The following is an 18,323-nucleotide window of genomic DNA, read 5'->3' as shown; positions in this document are numbered from 1 at the left end:
GAAAATTATAATAGGTCCCCTTTAGGCGCTATAGAAAACCTCTGTGTGACACATAAAAGCAGATCTATAACGGCCAAAGAAAAGTCATATTGTCATATGTATTGATGAATTAAAGGTTATGATTACTGAGAGTCACTCAGTTTGATTGCCTGTCCCAGTTTGAAGGATAAGGCACTGTGGAAAATTGCCCAATTCATTGTGTATGCGTTGCGGAAACCAGTTGGAAACCTCTGTCAATTCTTTCTCTTACGGTAAAGAAAAAAATGGTAGCCGGTGCTTAAACCCTTCTTATGATGATTACAAGAAATAAGCAATTTAAACGACCAAATATAGGTGACGGTATATACAATGGCATTATATATCAATAAATCAAGCAAATGCGATTATGGGTACACATGTAACTATGTTGACATCTTTGCCTGTGTGTGTGTGTGTGTGTTTGTGTGTGCGTGCGTGCGTGCGTGCGTACGTGCGCGTGTGTCTTTGTATGAATAATTTGCTTGCAAAACGGGGTAAATTTCGAAAATAAATCAATATGAGAAGTGTGGGATCAGCGAGCTCCACGCATTCCTCACTGTCCCTGACCCGTCCTCAGAGCCGCCTGTCCTCCCTGGCTGTGAGACAGATGGAAAGGTGGACAGAAAGACAGACAGAATGCCGCAAGAGGTCAGCCAGAGGGAGGGAGAGGGGGAGGAAAGGAGCAGAGAAAAGATGAGATGGAGGTGTACGCGGGAGGGCCCGGGGGGGGGGGGGGGGGGACTGGAGGAGGCATCTCGGTAAACGTAAATCAATCGCCTGCAAACGGACGTATCTCCCAGCCTCCCTGGATTTGAACGCACCACAGCCCTGTAAGCTTTGTCTCCATCCGAACGGGAAACTGGATGAATAAAAGAAGAACTGCTGTTGAATTGGTGTTTTACAGCCACATAAACTGTTTAATTGGAAAAGTGCGTGTCCCTCAAATGACACGACCTGTTCCGTGATCATGACTTTGCCACATAAGGATATGGGAAAACTGTCGTGTCCAATCAGGAATCGCATTACCCCCGGCCAGCGTTCACCATTTTACAGATGCAAAAAAAACTGATTCCAGTCTTATAATTAATCCGAGTCAATAAAGAGTAGGCTTAACAACCGTCATTATTTGGTCATTTTAATTGCCTAACCATCCTCTACGACTCTTTTTTTTTTTTTTTTTAAGAGAAAGAATTTGCAGGGGTTTCTGCCACACGTAAACAATGAATTGGTGCCATTTGTCCACCACGTCGCCTATCCTTTCTGACTGGGACAGGCAATCAAACCGTGTCGCAAAAAAAAAAAGGAATACAGAAGCTCTCTTATTTATGTCTGCCTCCGTTGCGAGACCTTGGGGATTCATAAATTGCAAGCGGAGGGGGATGGGGGGGATCTGACATCTATCCTGTCCTGGCACCTGCAAGGTCATCGGGTGCGTCTGTCGTGCAGGCTGCCCTTGCAGCGTCGTTTTCCCTCGGACCATAAAATGAAACACAATTGACAAAGATAGCTGTAGGCAGCAGTACGCGGGGTCCAGGGTAGTCGGCCCTTCGTTAAAGTTCAATGGACGAGGGGGCTTTTGGTTCACTGTTCTAGTGTGTTTTGGCCTAGTTACAGTGTTCACAATTATTTATCACGATGATTCATTCATTTTCGGGAACAGAATTATTTTATAGCACTTTGTAAATCAACAGAAAACTGCCTTCACAATAATAATGTATTTTATAAACCTATAAATAAATAAACTAAGATAAGTAATTTGACTGACTTCAGTTGTAGAGGATATATAATGAAATTAATTGTTGTGTAGTGGGCTACAACAAAAATAATGAAAATAATTTAAGACACATGCACAATAAATACATATATTATGTAATTGCTTATGGCTATTGTTACCAGTAATTATAATTCAGGAAGTTTGTATACATTGATATTTTTGGAATGTCTATGAATTCTGACAATAACGTGATTGGGTTTTTATTGTATAGAATTTACTCTGGTCCATGTCAGTTGTCCTCAGAAGCATATATATTTGTGACGTTTAGTACACTGCACTTTGTTTAATCCATTTGTCTTCTGGTAACTTTAGCTCAATTGTTTGCAAACATAACAAAGGTTAATTGTAATTTAATAATACCTGTCACGTTGTAACTTAAGATTTTGTACCTCATATTCCTTTAGTTAAAGCCCAATCGTGACTTTATCACGTGATCCGTGTACGCCGTCAACTTGTCCATGCGCACTGTGCGTGGCGCCATCTTGGCGAGGTTGTGATTATTGATCACAAACTTCTTCCGCAATACTGAACCGCCCATCCGGGTGAAACTCAAACGGCGCCATGTTGGAACGGCCCCGAATACGCATCATATTCAGATTGTCCGTGGGCTCGTCGGATCCATGACATCCATAAAGTTCTAACGTTCCACAATAATGGGCCGATCTGGATCAAACATGGACGACGACATGTCGGAGCTGCCCTGAATACACATATTATTCATCTTGTCTGTGAGTGTGTCTGATGCATGACATCCATAGACTAGTGACGTGAGTTTTTCATTAAAAAGAAACAATAGTGCTCCTTCGGGGCTGGACCCCAAATAAAGGGGGGGGGGGGCAAAAAAACAGACAGAAGTGCATTAAAGCTGCTCCCTGCACCCTCCCGACGCGTGCCCAGAGGCTCCGTGTAAATCAACTGGAAGGCAGATAAGAGCGAGAATGTTGGCGAGGCGGCAGATGGTCAAAGTCGGACCGTCCCTGCCCGCTGGATGACTCCTAAACGCCCTGTTATAAGGGCCCGGCGACAGAGAGGTGACAAAAAGGATGTCAGATCCGTGCACCGTCCTGTGCTGCCAAGTTGAAATTACACACACTTAGAAATTCTCCAAGGGCGCTCTGTTATCTGTCGAAATGGAAAGTATGCGGGAGGCAGGGTGTCACAGATGACTGAGATGACAGGCGGGGCCACGTACATACATCAACGATATTAATTATGGTGATGAGCCTCCGTGCTTCTACATTACCATTGCTGTTTTAGGAAACCGTGCAGTGGAAATGTGTGTGTGTGTGTGTGTGTGTGCGTGTGTGCGTGTGTGCGTGTGCGCGTGTGCGTGTGTGTGTGTGTGTGTGCGTGTGTGGTAATGTTGGGAGGGGACTAAGATCAGAGGATGGGAGGAGACGTCAGGAGCACTAAAGTTAAGGATGAAGTCAACCTAAACCAAATCCAACCCCACCAGCAAAAACGCACAGTCACAGGGAGAAAAAAGAACTGACGTGAAGCAGAACTACTTCGAATTGACTTTATATATATACACCTCACGTTTCCACACACGCCAACACAATTTCTCTGCGTTTAACATTTGAAAAAATATATCCGAAAATGGGGACATTGTCTATATCTGTCCTTTCTGTCCGTCTGTGCGGGTGGCACACGAGGGTTTGGATTGGGAGGGAGATGTCTGACTTTAAAAGTGAGAATGACTTGTTTTCTACTTTATTTCTGATTATTATTTATGATGATTCGTTTCCTTTTCGCCACTACTGTCATCTCTTCTTCATCTGTGTTGTCATGACTGTGGGCTCTGTTGATTCGACTACGACCTCGCTCATTATATGTTGCACTTGCATCCTGCTCTTGGGAAATAATGACTAATTATAAATGGAAATATAACATAGTTAACAGAAAAATAAGGTAAGTGGGACACTCACAATATGCAGATGGGATTTTTATTCTAGAGAATAGTGGGATGGTGAAGCTAACAGACGGGTCTCCTGACAGGAGGAGGAGGAGGAGGAGGAGGAGGAGGAGGAGGAGGAGGATGGGGGTGGGACAGTCTCTACAAAAATGCAGCCGCACGAAAAGCGCACCGAGAGGGGCGCACGGAGGAGCGCAGAGAGAGAGAGAGAGGAGCGCACTGTGAGAGGAGCGCACGGTGAGAGGAGCATTATGAGGATTTGAGGGAAAGACACACACTGCTGTTTTAATACGTCGGGATTATTTGCCCGAAAATTGCCCGTGATCATGGGGATAGACCGGCGGCGGAGAGCCTCCCTGGCTCTCGCCTTGAACTTCTTGGCGCTGTTCCTGGCCGTTTCGGCGCTCACCACCAGCTACTGGTGCGAGGGGACGCGCAAGGTGGTGAAGCCGTTTTGCGCCGGACCGGTGACCACCAAGCAGAGCTTCTGCATCAGGTTCAACAGCTCCAACCTGAACGACACCCGCCTCGTCCAATACATCTGGGAGACCGGCGAGGACAAGTACCTGATGAGGCGCTTCCACACGGGCATCTGGTTCTCCTGCGAGCAGAACGTCAACATGACCGGTAAGTTTTAACACTGCCGTGACGTCAAGCCTTGGCATGCACTGGGAGTTCTGACATGACCCATTAAGTTTTGACATGACCAGTTAGTTTTAATATAACCCAGTACGTTTTAACATGACCAGTTGGTTTTAATATAACCCAGCACGTTTTAACATGACCAGTGAGTTTTTACATGACCAGTAAGTTTTAGCCCCTAGAATAAAACTTTCACCACTGCTTGTGCGTGCCCAGGGGTTCCAAATGAAAGCCGATTTTCATCTTTCATCAGTAGTTACTTCATAAGTTTTTACCTGCCTTTTATTCCTCGAGCTAGTGATGATTTTGAGTTTTTGAGTTTTTTTCCCGTTGGGAAATATTTATTCAAAAACACATTCGAGCCTGACATACATCAATGCATTCCATATAGCCTACATATCAATGTATTTACAAATGAATATATCTATTTATTTGTTTATTATTTGTTCATTTATACTGGTACATGTTCAATATCAAACCTAAATGTTGTCATTTGGTCTATTGTGACTGATTTTGCTTCAGCTAATCTTCATCTGCAATTCAATTTATCCATTGAATTTTACTCTAAAGCCTCTGGCTCTGTGAGTACACAACACTCTTTACTGTGTGATGTGTGATGTCTCCGTTCCATATGCATGGTGTGCTGTGTGCACTAAAAACCCAACATAACATAATTCTGTCCGGACATCTGCAGATCTGGTAACAGATTTGTGGCAAGAGATTTAGACATACTGGTGGGAGGCTAAACCCATTTTGAATAAAAATCAGAGAAATCTCTAAATTGGATCAAAAGGTGATTTATCTGATAAATCGTCGATTTTATTTTCACCTTAAATTCATTGAAGTGGAGGGAGGGTCTTGATAGATATTTCACTCTTGCAGCAGAGGGTATCGTCACATCGAGCACATTTTAATTTTGGGTGTTCAATCTCTTTCAGGTGAAAACTGCAGAAGTTTCCTGTACGTGGCGCCTTCAAATGAAAGAGGTAAGCCTGTGTGTCCAAATCAGCATGTAATCCCTCCGATCCATAATTGTGAGGTGTCATTTTCTACCACCTGTCATACCTCCTACATCACCTGTTCACACCCTGCTTGCTAAACCAGCTGCAGAGCAATCCTAGACGCGCCAGGGCAACGGAAAAGATACGGAACATTCTGTCCGTATTTTTTGTTTAAGAGCTGTACAGATTTAAAATTCCCATAAAGGTAAAGAGGGGGTTTAAAAACGGAGGAACAGCCTCGACCCTTCAATTCGTCCAGGGTTTGTCATCCTTTACGGGGAGTGACGCCACGTCGCCGTGCCAGTTGGAAACGTCTCAGGCAAACAATGAAATACGTCCATCCTGTCAAAGTGAGACATCGCTAACCGTTCCCCCTCCCTCCCATCCCGCAAATGAGAGAACGCTGGAGGTCTCGGACCGCACGTCTTCCAGCGGCCACAGCGTTTTGAGCGTTATAGCCAATCATACTTAGGCCACGGAATTAATCTACCCTGTCCATCATCTGCTGTGGTTGTGGTTTCTCTGAACCACTCATCCATAGTACCTCAGCTAGACCCTTCGGAGCCACGGGGGCGTCATCAGAATCATAATCAGTCCATTAGGTAACAACAAGGCCCCCGACCGTTCATAGATTTACAGTCAGTAAAAATGTATCTAAATGTGGTCATGTCCGTTAATCCGTAAAAAAAAAAAGTTAAACTGTAAAAATGCAAGGAAATATTTATTATTTAAATCAAATTTATGTATTTTGTTTTCTCTTCACCCAATCACTTAAAGAAACATAGATGAGGTAGGGTGCCTGTCAATCAAAAGCTCAGACTTTGTCGGTAAATGGCGTCACCCCCTCCAGGGTGGTGACGCCATTTACCGACAGAGACTGAGGCACGGTGAAAGTTAACCCTTTAGATATCACACTTTTAATTTGGCACGTGAATAAAAAATGTAGTTAGTGATGTCCGTATAGCTAAGGAATTGAACACAGGTTCGCAATCAGTCTGCTCAGGCTGCTCATCGGGTGATGAGAATACCGTCCGACTCCCTTCTCCCAGCACTTTGACTCGCCAATTAGTTAAACACTTCATCCTCGCGTCCCGGCCTCAACCTCCCAGGCCAGAGTGAGGCTTTCCGACAGGATAAAGGCTGACCCTAAAAAAAAGGTTCAAATCAGCTGTTATGTAAAACCCAGAGGGACACAGTTAAATAAAGGATGGGATGGGGCGCGGTTATCCCATGCCCGACATCCATTCATCCCCACCGACGTGATTATCCAGATCCAATTGAGGGATTCAATCCACAGACGGAGCACAGAAGGCGGAAGCCCCGCTACAGTATTATTACTGTGACAGGTGTGAAGGCCAGAAATCACATTTATAAGTACTATATATTCCTTTGCACTTAATGTTCAGATTAACTGTTAATAGCTTTTTTTTCCCCTTTCATCCACTCTTTCTTCCATTAAATGAAGACATGTTCCAGGGAAGTGCGGAATTCAATTTAGGGCAAGTAAAATAGGCCTTGTTTTTTTTTTGCGTGGGGATATAGATCGATCTATAATTCATTGCTGAATATTTTAAGTCGCGGACACATTACTTTCACCAACCTTGTGATTTATTAAGCGTGCAATAACTACCTGCCCACGGGGGCTATATGTAACCAGAGATTGTATGGACATTTATTTCTTTTTTCACCCATATGTCAAGGTCATTATACCTGTATAGCCGCAGCCATTCCAGCAGGTTGACGTGCGGCACTCGCCTCGCAATATCCCGAGTCTCCGAGGAGTATAATGCATCCTCTCTTTGACAGTGAAGGTTAATGATATGGGTGAATGGGTCACCGGGCCACTTTTATCATACCTCCACCACCCTTCCCCCCACACTCTCCTCCTCCACTCTCTCCTTTTTCCATTTCCGTCCTTCGCCCTCATCCGCCATCCCCCCTTCCCGCTGTTTGCCAGGCCTTTTTTTTTTTTTTTTTTTCCTCAATCTCACCTTCCTCTCCTCCGTCATCGTCCACTTCCTCTTCGTCGTTCACTCAACCCTTATCTCCTCCTGCCTTTCCCTCTCTGTTTTTACCGTTCCTCAATCTCTCTTCTAAATTTCCTTTTATTTGCCTTGTTTTCTCCACAGGAGTGCTATGGCTGTGCATTGTCGCCGAGTGTCTGTATATTCTTCTACTGGCCACGGGGGGCGTCCTCATGTCCATCGAAGTGTGTCAATTTGGCAACGTCATCGACGGTCTCAAGCTAAACGCCTTCGCTGCGATATTCACTGTCCTATCAGGTAAACACCGCCCTGCTGAGATAAAAGCAAAATGACACGTCTCTACTGTCCAGATGGATGTAACAGGAGTAGGATGGATATAGAAGTACAGTAGTACCTTGAGTTACGAGCGCACCGACATACGAGTTTTCCGAGTTACGAGCCGTCGTTCCGTCGATCTTTTGTATTGGTTTGCGAGCAAAAATGTGAGTTACGACGAGCGAGCTTCAGGTGCACCGCCGCTGGTGGGCGTGGCGAGCGAATCACTCCTCTCACTCCTTCACTTCACGTGGTTACCTGAGCGTGGAAGCGTCGCTTTTGTGTTTTGTGCTCGCGATTTGTGCTTTTTGTGCAGTTATTTTGCCAAATTCTTTTTTTCTAACCATGGGTCCGAAAAAAGTAAGTGCTGAGAAGAAGAAGCAGATGATGTCCATTGACTTAAAGCACAAAATAATAGAAAAACATGAGCGAGGTGTGCGTGTGATGGAATTGGCGAGGCGGTACGAGCGTAGTACTTCTACGATATGTACCATACTGAAGCAGAAGGAGACGATAAAGGGTATTACGCCAGCCAAGGCCATTGAAATAATGTCTACGCTGCGGACCGCTGTCCATGAAAAGATGGAGAATCTGCTGTTGGTGTGGTTGACGGAGAAGCAGCTCGCAGGAGATAGCGTGACGGATTGTATCATCTGCGAGAAGGCAGATGTTGTATTTTATTATGTTTTTATACAATATTTGTTATTTATAGAACATTTTTCTCATTTAAAAACACTTAACAAAAAACAATTGGGGTGTTTTTTGGGGGCTTAATGGCATTTCAATTAATTTCAATGGGGAAAATTGATTTGCTATACGAGCAGATTGAATATACGAGCTCTGTCACGGAACGAACTGAACTCGTAGCTCAAGGTTCCACTGTAGATGGAAGGATATAGCAGTAGCAGGATGGATGTAGGAGTAGTAGAGCTGCAACAATTAGATGATTAATCGATTTGTTGCCAACTATACAAGAAGAACATTTCCAAATTCTCTGCTTCCAGCTTCTTAAATGTGAATATTTTATGGTTTATTTCGTGCCGTATGAGAAAACAAGACATTTTAGGACGTCACCTTGGGCTTTGGCAAACAGTGAAGGACATTTTTTGGCATTTTATGGACAAAACAACAAATCGATTAATAGAGAAAAAAACTAACATATTAATTTAAAATGAAAATAATCTTTAGTTGCAGCTCTAAAGAGTAGTAGGATGGATGTAGGAGTAGCAATATGGATATAGTTGTAGCAGGATCTATGTGGAGTAGTAGGATGGATAGAGCATCAGTAATATGGATATAGCAGTAGTTGGACGGATATAGCAGTAGTAGGATGGATATGGTACAAGTAGGAAGGATGTTGGAGTAGTAATATGGATATAGTAGTAGTACGATAGATGTTGCAGTAGTAGGATGGATCTAGCAGTAGTAGGATGGATATTGCAGCAGTAGGATGGCTATTGGAGTGGTATTATGGATATAGTCGTAGTAATATGGATATAGTAGCAGTAGTAGTAGTAGGATGGATGCAGGAGTACCAGGATGGAAGTAGGAGTAGTAGGATGGATATAGCAGTAGTAAGATGAATATGGCAGTAGTAATATGGATGTTGTAGTAGTAGGATGGATGTAGCAGTAGTAGGGTGGATGCAGGGGTAGTAGGATGGATGTAGCAGTAGTAATATGGCTATAGTAGTAGTAGGATGGATGTAGCAGGAGTAGGATGGATTAAGGAGTAGTAGGATGTATGTAGTAGTAGTTGGGTGGATGGAGCAGTGGTATGATGAATATGGCAGTAGTAGGGAGGATGTTGGAGTAGTAATATGGATATAGTAGTAGTAGGAAGGATGTAGCAGAAGTAGGATGGATATAGCAGTAGTAGGGTAGATATGGGAGTAATAATATAGATATAGCAGTAGTAATATGGATATAGTAGTAGTAGGATGGATGCAGGAGTAGCGGCATGGATGTAGCAGTAGGAGGATGGATATAGCAGTAGTAATATGTATATAGCAGGAGTGGGATGGATTTAGTAGTAGGATGGATATAGTAGTAGGATGGATATAGTATTAAGATGGATATAGTAGTAGGATGGGTGTAGTAGTAGGGTGGATGCAGTAGTCGTAGGAGGGGTGTAGCAGTAGGATAGATGTAGTAGTAGGATGGCTGCAGCAGTAGTAGGATGGATATAGTAGTAGGATGGATGTAGCAGTAGGATGGACTTAGTAGTAGGATGGATGCAGCTGTAGTGGGATGGATATACAGTAGTTGTAGGGTGGGTATAGCAGTAGCATGGATATAGTATTAAGATGGATATAGTAGTAGGATGGGTGTAGTAGTGGGGTGGATGCAGCAGTCATAGGATGGATGTAACAGTAGGATAGATATAGTAGTAGGATGGATGCAGCAGTAGTAGGATGGATTTAGTAGTAGGATGGATGTAGCAGTAGGACGGATATAGTAGTAGGATGGATGCAGCAGTAGTAGGATGGATGTAGTAGTAGGATGGATGTAGCAGTAGGATGGATATAGTAGTAGGATGGATGCAGCAGTAGTAGGATGGATATAGTAGTGGGATGGATGTAGCAGTAGGATGAACTTAGTAGTAGGATGGATGCAGCAGTAGTGGGATGGATATAGTAGTAGGATGGATGTAGCAGTAGGGTGGATATTGTAGTAGGATGGATGTAACAGTAGGATGGATATTGTAGGAGGATGGATGTAGCAGTAGGATTGATATTGTAGTCGGATGGATATAGTATTGAGATGGCTATAGTAGAAGGATGGGTGTAGTAGCAGAATGGATACAGTAGTCGTAGGATTGATGTAGTAGTAGTAGGATGGATATAGTATTAAGATGCATGTAGTAGTAGAATGGCTGCAGCAGTAGTAGGATGGATGTATCAGCAGGATGGACTAAGTAGTATGATGGATGCAGCAGTAGTGGGATGGATATACAGTAGCAGTAGGATGGATATAGCAGTAGCATGGATATAGTAGTAGGATGGATGTAGCAGTAGGATGGATATTGCAGTAGGGTGAATATAGTATTAAGATGGATATATTAGTAGGATGGGTGTAGTAGTGGGGTGGATGCAGCAGTTGTAGGATGGATGTAGCAGTAGGATGGATATAGTATTCGGATGGATGCAGCAGTGGTAGGATGGATATAGTAGTAGGATGGATGTAGCAGTAGGACAGACTTAGTAGTAGGATGGATGCAGCAGTAGTGGGATGGATATAGTAGTAGGATGGATATAACAGGAGGATGGATATTGTAGTAGGATGGATATAACAGGAGGATGGATATTGTAGTAGGATGGATGTAGCAGTAGGATGGGTATAGAAGTAGGATGGATATAACAGGAGGATGGATATAGTAGTAGGATGGATATAACAGGAGGATGGATATTGTAGTACGATGCATATAGTGTTAAGATGGATATAGTCATAGGATGGGTGTAGTAGTAGATCGGATACAGCAGTCGTAGGATTGATGTAGCAGTAGGATGGATAACGTAGTAGCATGGATTTAGCAGTAGGATGGATGTAGTAGTAGCATGGACTTAGCAGTAGGATGGATGTAGTAGTAGGATTAGCTCACAATGGAAGGTTGTTATGGAATCACTGATTCTTGAGGATTTGGATGAAACAGGCTGTTTGTTTGGAAGGGAAAACAACGTGAAATGTTCACAAACCTAAACTCATTTCTTCCTAGAACAAGGTCTCAGGCATCTCGCAATATTATTTCAGCACAGCCTGATTTTATCATTTTCTCATAAAATACATGTTGTTCCTGTCGTTACTTTGTTGTTGTCAACACAGACACAATAAAAAGCAAATAATTTCTCTTTATTGAGTCTAATATAGATTTAAGAGCTTTTAAATCACTCCACCATAGGTACATATATATATATATATATATATATATATATATATATATAATATAAATAAATTATATTTAATTTAAAAAAAAAATATATATATATATATATATATATAATTGTTTATTTTTATTTTTTTTATTATTTTTATTTTTATTGTTATTTTTTTCTTTTCGTTTCCTCTTCCATGGAGGAGGAATAAGCAGTGACCTTCTCTCTAATCCACTGTATCAAAGTGATCCCGGCCAGTGATTCTACACCCTTTCTCCAACCGCAGTATTTTTCCTTAGAAAAAAAACAAAAAAAAAAACCTCATTAAACACCACGGAATCTGGAAAATCGCTCTGGGGACATCGAGACACGTGGGAGCTGAAGCAGTGGTTTCTCAACGCGGGGTTCCGGGGACCCTCCGGGGGTCCTTCCAGGGGCTTCCGTGGGGGGGGGGGGGGGGGGGGCCCGCAGCCAAAGGATTAGCGGGAGAAGGTCATTGTTTCACCATTAGGGACCGGACAATGACGACTGTTTCGGTCGTGGTTTCACTGTTACCTAACTGTCGCATAGACAGGCGTGAAAGTTTCGGCGAAATCATCTCTCGCGACAAAGATCTTCTCCGTTTCCTAATGCCTATCAAATTGACGGTCCTCGATGTGGAAAAAGGTTGAGGAGGCGGAATTTGCTGGGAGCTGAATAACAAAAGTGTTTGACGAGTTTCAATCGTTTTTGAATAGCAACTTTTTGTGGGGGATAATAACCTGCCATTGTGGCTCTCTGCCTCTGTTATGTTTTTTTTTTTTTAGGAACTGAGCTGGACTGGTGAAACGGGTTGCCAGCTCATCTTATCCCCCGTTGCTTATCGTGGGCCAATGCGATGTGTATTAAACCAAGTCGGGCGCGTTAAGGTTGTTTACGTATTTAATGGGTCGGAATAAATTACGGGGGAAGGATCTGGCTCCGGCGTTATGTGTCCCGGAGTGGCGGTGGAGGACAAGCAATATTAAAGTCGTCCATCACTCGGGGCGTGGCGTCGCGAGGTGCCGGGTCAGAGGCTTGCGCTCTTTCTGCTGCCGGTCATCAATTTCCTTTGCGGGCGATCAACTTTAGGGCCCCTGTAAAAACAAGCTACCCCCGCCCCCACCTCCCCCCAACGCCTTCAGCTGAGTCAAGTGTGCAAAAGTTTCTTGTTGTTTTGATGGGTAAACACAGGTTTACAGTAAAACCAAGGCTGGAGCAGCAAGGGGGATTTTACGACGGAATGCGGAGATACTGACGAATATAACGTGTACGATATGGGATAGTGTTGGGGTTCTGCATTGTTATTGTATATAAAACAATACCACGGAGGACGCGCTGCGCCGATAAATCTTCAGCAAACTGACAAAGAACAGAGAGTTGCCCGTTGTGACTCGGCGCAGTAGATCCTGAGGTTAAAAGAACAAAATCGCATGTGTCGGCGTTATGCAGCATTGCATGTTTAAGGGGATTCTTACCCCTTGAGGCTCAACACGGGGTTCAGAAAGTGGCGATATCTCCAATTATTGAAACTAATATCTTTAACTTTAATTAATTAATTTATTTATTTGTTTGTTTGTTTGTTTGTTTTTTCGTTTTTGTTATTATAATTTATTTATTTGTTTATTTGTTTATTTTTTTAGAGAGCGGCGGTTTAAAAGGCAAATATTGACTTATAAACGGACTGATAAAAAGTAGAAAAATCAAAGTCGCGAAACAAAATGGACGACCGAAACAAAAAAAAAAAAAAAAAAAAAAGAAAATGCATAATTTCTGCATGGAGAACGAGAGACAAGCCGACTATAAGATCGGGGATTGGACACGCTCCTGCCAACACAAAGCCGCCTTCGATTTGCATAATGTTATGATAATTTTTTCGGCGGGTTATGCAAAGGAATAAACGGAACTGGGAAGGAGACGGTGGGATTTGAGGTGCGCTTTCCACGCCACCCGAAGGCCCCCCTGGTTCAGCCCAGGGATTTTTGGGGGTGGGGTGGGAGGCGTTACACACTAATCGGATTGGTACACAGCCTGGCTCTATGGGTGAAGTCCAGCGTCAGGAGATCCCCTCTGCGGGAGCCGTCAAGTTCTGCCACGTGAACGACAAACTATCTGAAAAGAACCAAAAAACAAAACTACCGAGACAGTCGACAGGAACGGCGGGGGAAAATAAAACACTGGAATGGACGCGGCGGCGGCGGCTGAAGGGGTACGGTGCGGACGTTCGGGGCTCACCTCCGACCGTTCGTCGAAAGCGCTCGATTATCCAAACCCTGGGATCGAAAGGCGAAAATTGGAACGGGGGGACGCCTGGACGGACAGGAAAAGAAAAAAAAAAAAAACTGAACGAAGTGAAGGGAAAGAAACTTCACTTTAAAAAATAAATAAAATAGAATAAAAATAGCACCGAGGGGGCAGAAATGATGGAACAGACGGCGCGATATGAGGAGTGAAGAGTGCCTCTCCCTCCGTTTCTCCGTGGGCCCCCGTTTTCCCCGGGAATTCGGGGGGGGGGGGACTCGAACAGGATGGCTCCTCGAGTCCACAAGCTGTTCTCCTCCTCCTCCGCTGCAGCATCGCTCTCTCTTTATCTCCTCAAGGAACAGAACTGTGTTTTGCCTGATGCTCGGCCAGGGTTTGAAGGGCCCCCGCCGGCCCTCCAGTCAGCGCCGGACGGAGTTCCCGGGACGGCATTGTTAACCGCGTATCCGTCCCCGACCCCGGAACGATAGCAATCCACCAATTTAATTATGCCACCGGCCCCCCTACTGTTGTAGCTGCCGCTGCCGGTTTATCACCGGGATGCGGTACGTCCCTCCGTCATCTAAAAGCCGAATTTGCGCTCGTCCTGTGTGTTTTCCGGGGTGAGGGCAGATTTAACCACGCAGCCCCATGTCTGGTCACCGGATGTTTGCAGATAAGGGTGGGTGAGTGCGCTCAGGTTGATTTAAAGGTGCACGGTGCTGCGGCGACGCGGAGAACGGATGACCCACATACAAATCTTCACCGCTCCCGCTCCCCCCGGCGTATACGTGCTATAAAGGCCTCGGCCGTCGGAGAATCCACATGTCGGCGGTTGTTGTTCCTCTGGGTGCAACACATAGAGGGTGTATTTATGGCTTGGATCTGTTGCGTCATTTTACAACCTGACTCGATAATTATTTAAAATAAAAACAACTGGCACACATCCAATCGGATCCCCAAGTCAAACTTGTAAAATTGAATTTCAAATTTGGGCTTTTGGACTTTGCTCTCATACGATGTCATTAGAGCACCATCTAGTGGTGAAGAAACGACATTGCAATTACATGACCAATGAGTTCCTTTAACTTGAGGCGATGTTAAATGGTTTGAGTGGAGTGCGGCGCTTGTCCCTCTACTTCCCACCTTCATAAGTCCTGTCCGCAATAATGAGAGAACGTTTTCTCCCTCTCTGCCCTTCAGGCTTATTAGGAATGGTCGCCCACATGATGTACACCACCGCCTTTCAGCTGACCGTGAGTCTGGGCCCAGAAGACTGGAAGCCTCAGACGTGGGACTACAGCTGGTCCTACATGTAAGTAAACACACACCAGGGGACATCAGTGAACAGTACACTCAGAATCAAAATAAATACAGGAAACGTATTCACTTATTAACTATTACCTTATTGCAGAATACATTATATATACAGTATATATATATTAAAAGAAGTGTCTCTCTATCTTCCCCCCAGCTTGGCGTGGAGCTCCTTCACGGCCTGCATGGCGTCCTCGGTCACCACCATCAACCGCTACACCAAGACCATCCTGGAGTTCAAGCACAAGCGGCGCAACATCGAGAAGAACCTGAAGATCAAGCAGAAGCTGCTGGAGCTGGACTCGCCCGAGCAGGTGTGGGACATGTACATCAGCTCGGTGCCCAGCACGGCCGAGGAGCTGCTGGACCTGTCGTCCAACGGGCGCAAGCTCTCCAACGCCTCCGTCTTCCTGGACCTTAACGACCTGCCCGACCCGCAGGGGGAGGAGTACTGCTGAGGGTGTACAGGAGTACACGCCGATTGAGCCCAAATACCCAAATGCCCCCAACTCTAACTGTAACTCTCGAACAAGATGAGGTTTGCACCGCCGCCCCGCCCCTGCGACCGGGAGCGACCACGCGCAATACTACCGAGTGTCACAATGTACGACGTGTGCCAGGTAATCATCTGTATAAACACCATACCTTTCGTATCCGTCATTTTCCTGACCCCCACCCCCCCCTTGAAAATGTGTCTTTTTCGTGGACAAGACGTGACCCCTCCTGGATCCACCCGCGGCGGCGGCCGCATTTCAAAGATGCTCCGCCGGCAGAGGGACGCGGTGGAGGGTCCTTTCCTGGCGGACGAGGGGAGCGTTGGAGGGAGAGGCGAGCCTAGGCCGTGCTGAGTGCCTTTGATTGTAGCGCTTATGCCTCCGATCAAACAGCATGATCTGACCTCACTACATTCCGGGTGTGTAACTATTGTATCCGCCCCCCCCCAAAAAAACAAAACAAAAGAAAACCCCAAAACATACTTTTTTTTTTTCTTCTTCTTCTCTCTTGACGTGTGAGGGAGAGGAGCTTGGCGCCTCCTCTCTCACGTTTTGAAAAACTTGAAAAAATGGTCGAGCTACTGTGGGGAGGACTACTTTTTCCATTCTCTGTAGATTCCCCTGACGTCTACAGTCGAGTGGTTAGTATGAATTATTTATTTATGGATTATCATTGTGCGAATAGGGTTCTTAAAATATATATTTATTGACGAACAGAGGTGGCGATTATTGTTATTTATTGTTTGAAAGTGCTTTCGGAAACGTGTTACCGTATATATTTTTGTGTATTTGCTTACTTGTTCGATCCAGAGTGAAGTGTAAAGTAGATCCATTCAATGGTGTATTTTAGTACATTTTGGTTTTGCGATCTGAAGCATGGTGTGCTTAGGGTTGTGTTCTAGAGTGACATATTCTTTTGTTACACTGTGTAGACAATTATTTGCGTCCTTGAAACCTATTAATATGAATAAAAAAACAAAACATGGATTTATAAAGGATTAATGTTTTAAAAGTACATTAGATGGGTGCCTCGTCATAAATAAATAACCTCTTTTTAACACGTCTGCTTACAGTATTTCATGTGTAAACCGTTTACCTTTTTGTCCACTAGAGGGCACTAGCCGGTCGCTTTAGAAAAAGTGGTGGACCAGAGAGGGACAAAGTCATGTCCAGAAAGTAGAAAGAAAAGTAAAATGGTGCAATGGAAAAGCAGGTTGGCTTTGAAATTAATAAAATATATATATATATTCCCAATTCCCATTCTCAACATTCCCATTCCCAACAGATGCAAAATGTGTGAGAGCTGTTATGTACTTTGGCAAATATTTTGGATGTAAAATATCATAAAATTACGTTTCAATGGTATTTTACATCAGAGGAATGTTTTTTGGGAACCACTGTCTCAGACCATATGTATACATGCAGTCTGAGTGCATCTTAAAAAAATAGACCAGAAGGACAAATCCCTTTTTTTTTCGTGAAAATAGTTTATTCGTGTTTTTTACGTTTTCAACTGAGTGCAAAGACATGCAAACTGAAACAGCAAGATCCTGTAAACCGGCCGGAGCTGCGGGAGGCTCCGTACATCATATCGTGTCGAAAGAAAGACGTCCCGTGTCCGTTCGACCCGCGCACATCGTCTCGCCTGGGCGGGAGGCCTGCTGCTGACGGAGGCTGCGGCCGAAGCCTTTGGGCTGAAGCCGTGGATCTGCGCCACGGGAGGAAACGGCACTTAGGGACGAGCGATCCGCACCGGCCTCCTGCATCTGCATTTGCACATTCATTATTCAAGAATACGAAGCCACTCGGTGGGCTCGCATAAAGATTTCCTTCTGCTGCCCCCTTCTCCAGTCCTCCCTACATAAAAGATGAACCCGCCCGCCCCGCCAATGCTGAGAGGATGATACTCAGTATGCACGTATTGATTGCCTATAGGTTTATTTAATTCATAACCCCTCAGACTGAAACACTTAACAGGTAGAAAAGCAAACGCAGTGGAAATTCGGGCGATGTGGAAACGCACGTCATGTGTTTTACATTTTTGTTTTCACCGCCAGGCAGAACCTATCAACCACGGCGCACCGGGGGGGGTTTCAAACTGTCTGACCGGAGCCACTAAAAGAGACTGAAGCTACACGTTGTATCTCACGGTTCGGGTTCATACAGACATGTTCCCCTTCTCATTATTTCGTTTTTTGATGTTTTGCATTTTGTCACGATGGCCGACACACACGCACAATGTATAATAACTACCCTGACAACCAGCCGCCGGCACTGCACCGCCAGCGCACAAGCACACCTTACTCCCGCTGAGCCGAGTAATGGCCACAGTCCTGGAAAGGGACTCCTTATTACACTGGGCCGGTCAGGTCTGCCGTTTCTGCTCCAGCGCCTTTTTTTTTTTTGCCACTTAGGCCCCTCAGTTGTACATGTCTTGGGAACACTTAGGACGAGATAATTGAAGCAGGGAAAAAAAAAAGTCCTGACACTGAGTTTCCACTGCCAAGTCTGGGGAACCGTCCTCCGTTCGCCAGAAGTGGCTGATTGGCTCCTGCGGACCTCTTTCCGGCTCTCTGTGTGTCTTTGCGTCTCGGGACTACGGTGACGCGGCGGCCATTGCAGAGGCGTCGATCCAAAGCGGCGTAAAAGCGAACTGCTTCCACACCACCACCACCACCACCACCCGTCTCCAATGCATGATTGCCAGCAATGCGCTCCACCCTGTCCGCGGG

At 44.8% G+C, this 18,323-nt stretch overlaps 1 protein-coding gene across 1 annotated transcript; it reads left to right on the top strand.

Annotated features, from left to right (window-relative positions):
• Positions 1 to 4,033: 4,033 nt before the first annotated feature.
• Positions 4,034 to 15,555, top strand: gsg1l2b (gsg1-like 2b; the record flags this gene model as incomplete). Its single annotated transcript, XM_080021893.1, has 5 exons — positions 4,034 to 4,334; positions 5,288 to 5,335; positions 7,480 to 7,632; positions 14,984 to 15,095; positions 15,255 to 15,555. 5 exons carry the CDS (start codon positions 4,034 to 4,036, stop codon positions 15,553 to 15,555), a joined length of 915 nt encoding a protein of 304 aa, XP_079878019.1.
• Between the last annotated feature and the right edge of the window lie 2,768 nt (positions 15,556 to 18,323).

Source organism: Zeus faber (assembly GCF_960531495.2).
Source record: "Zeus faber genome assembly, chromosome: 20".
NCBI lineage: Eukaryota > Metazoa > Chordata > Actinopteri > Zeiformes > Zeidae > Zeus > Zeus faber.
Note: the sequence above shows the minus strand (reverse complement) of the source record. Positions and strands in the feature narration are given on the sequence as shown.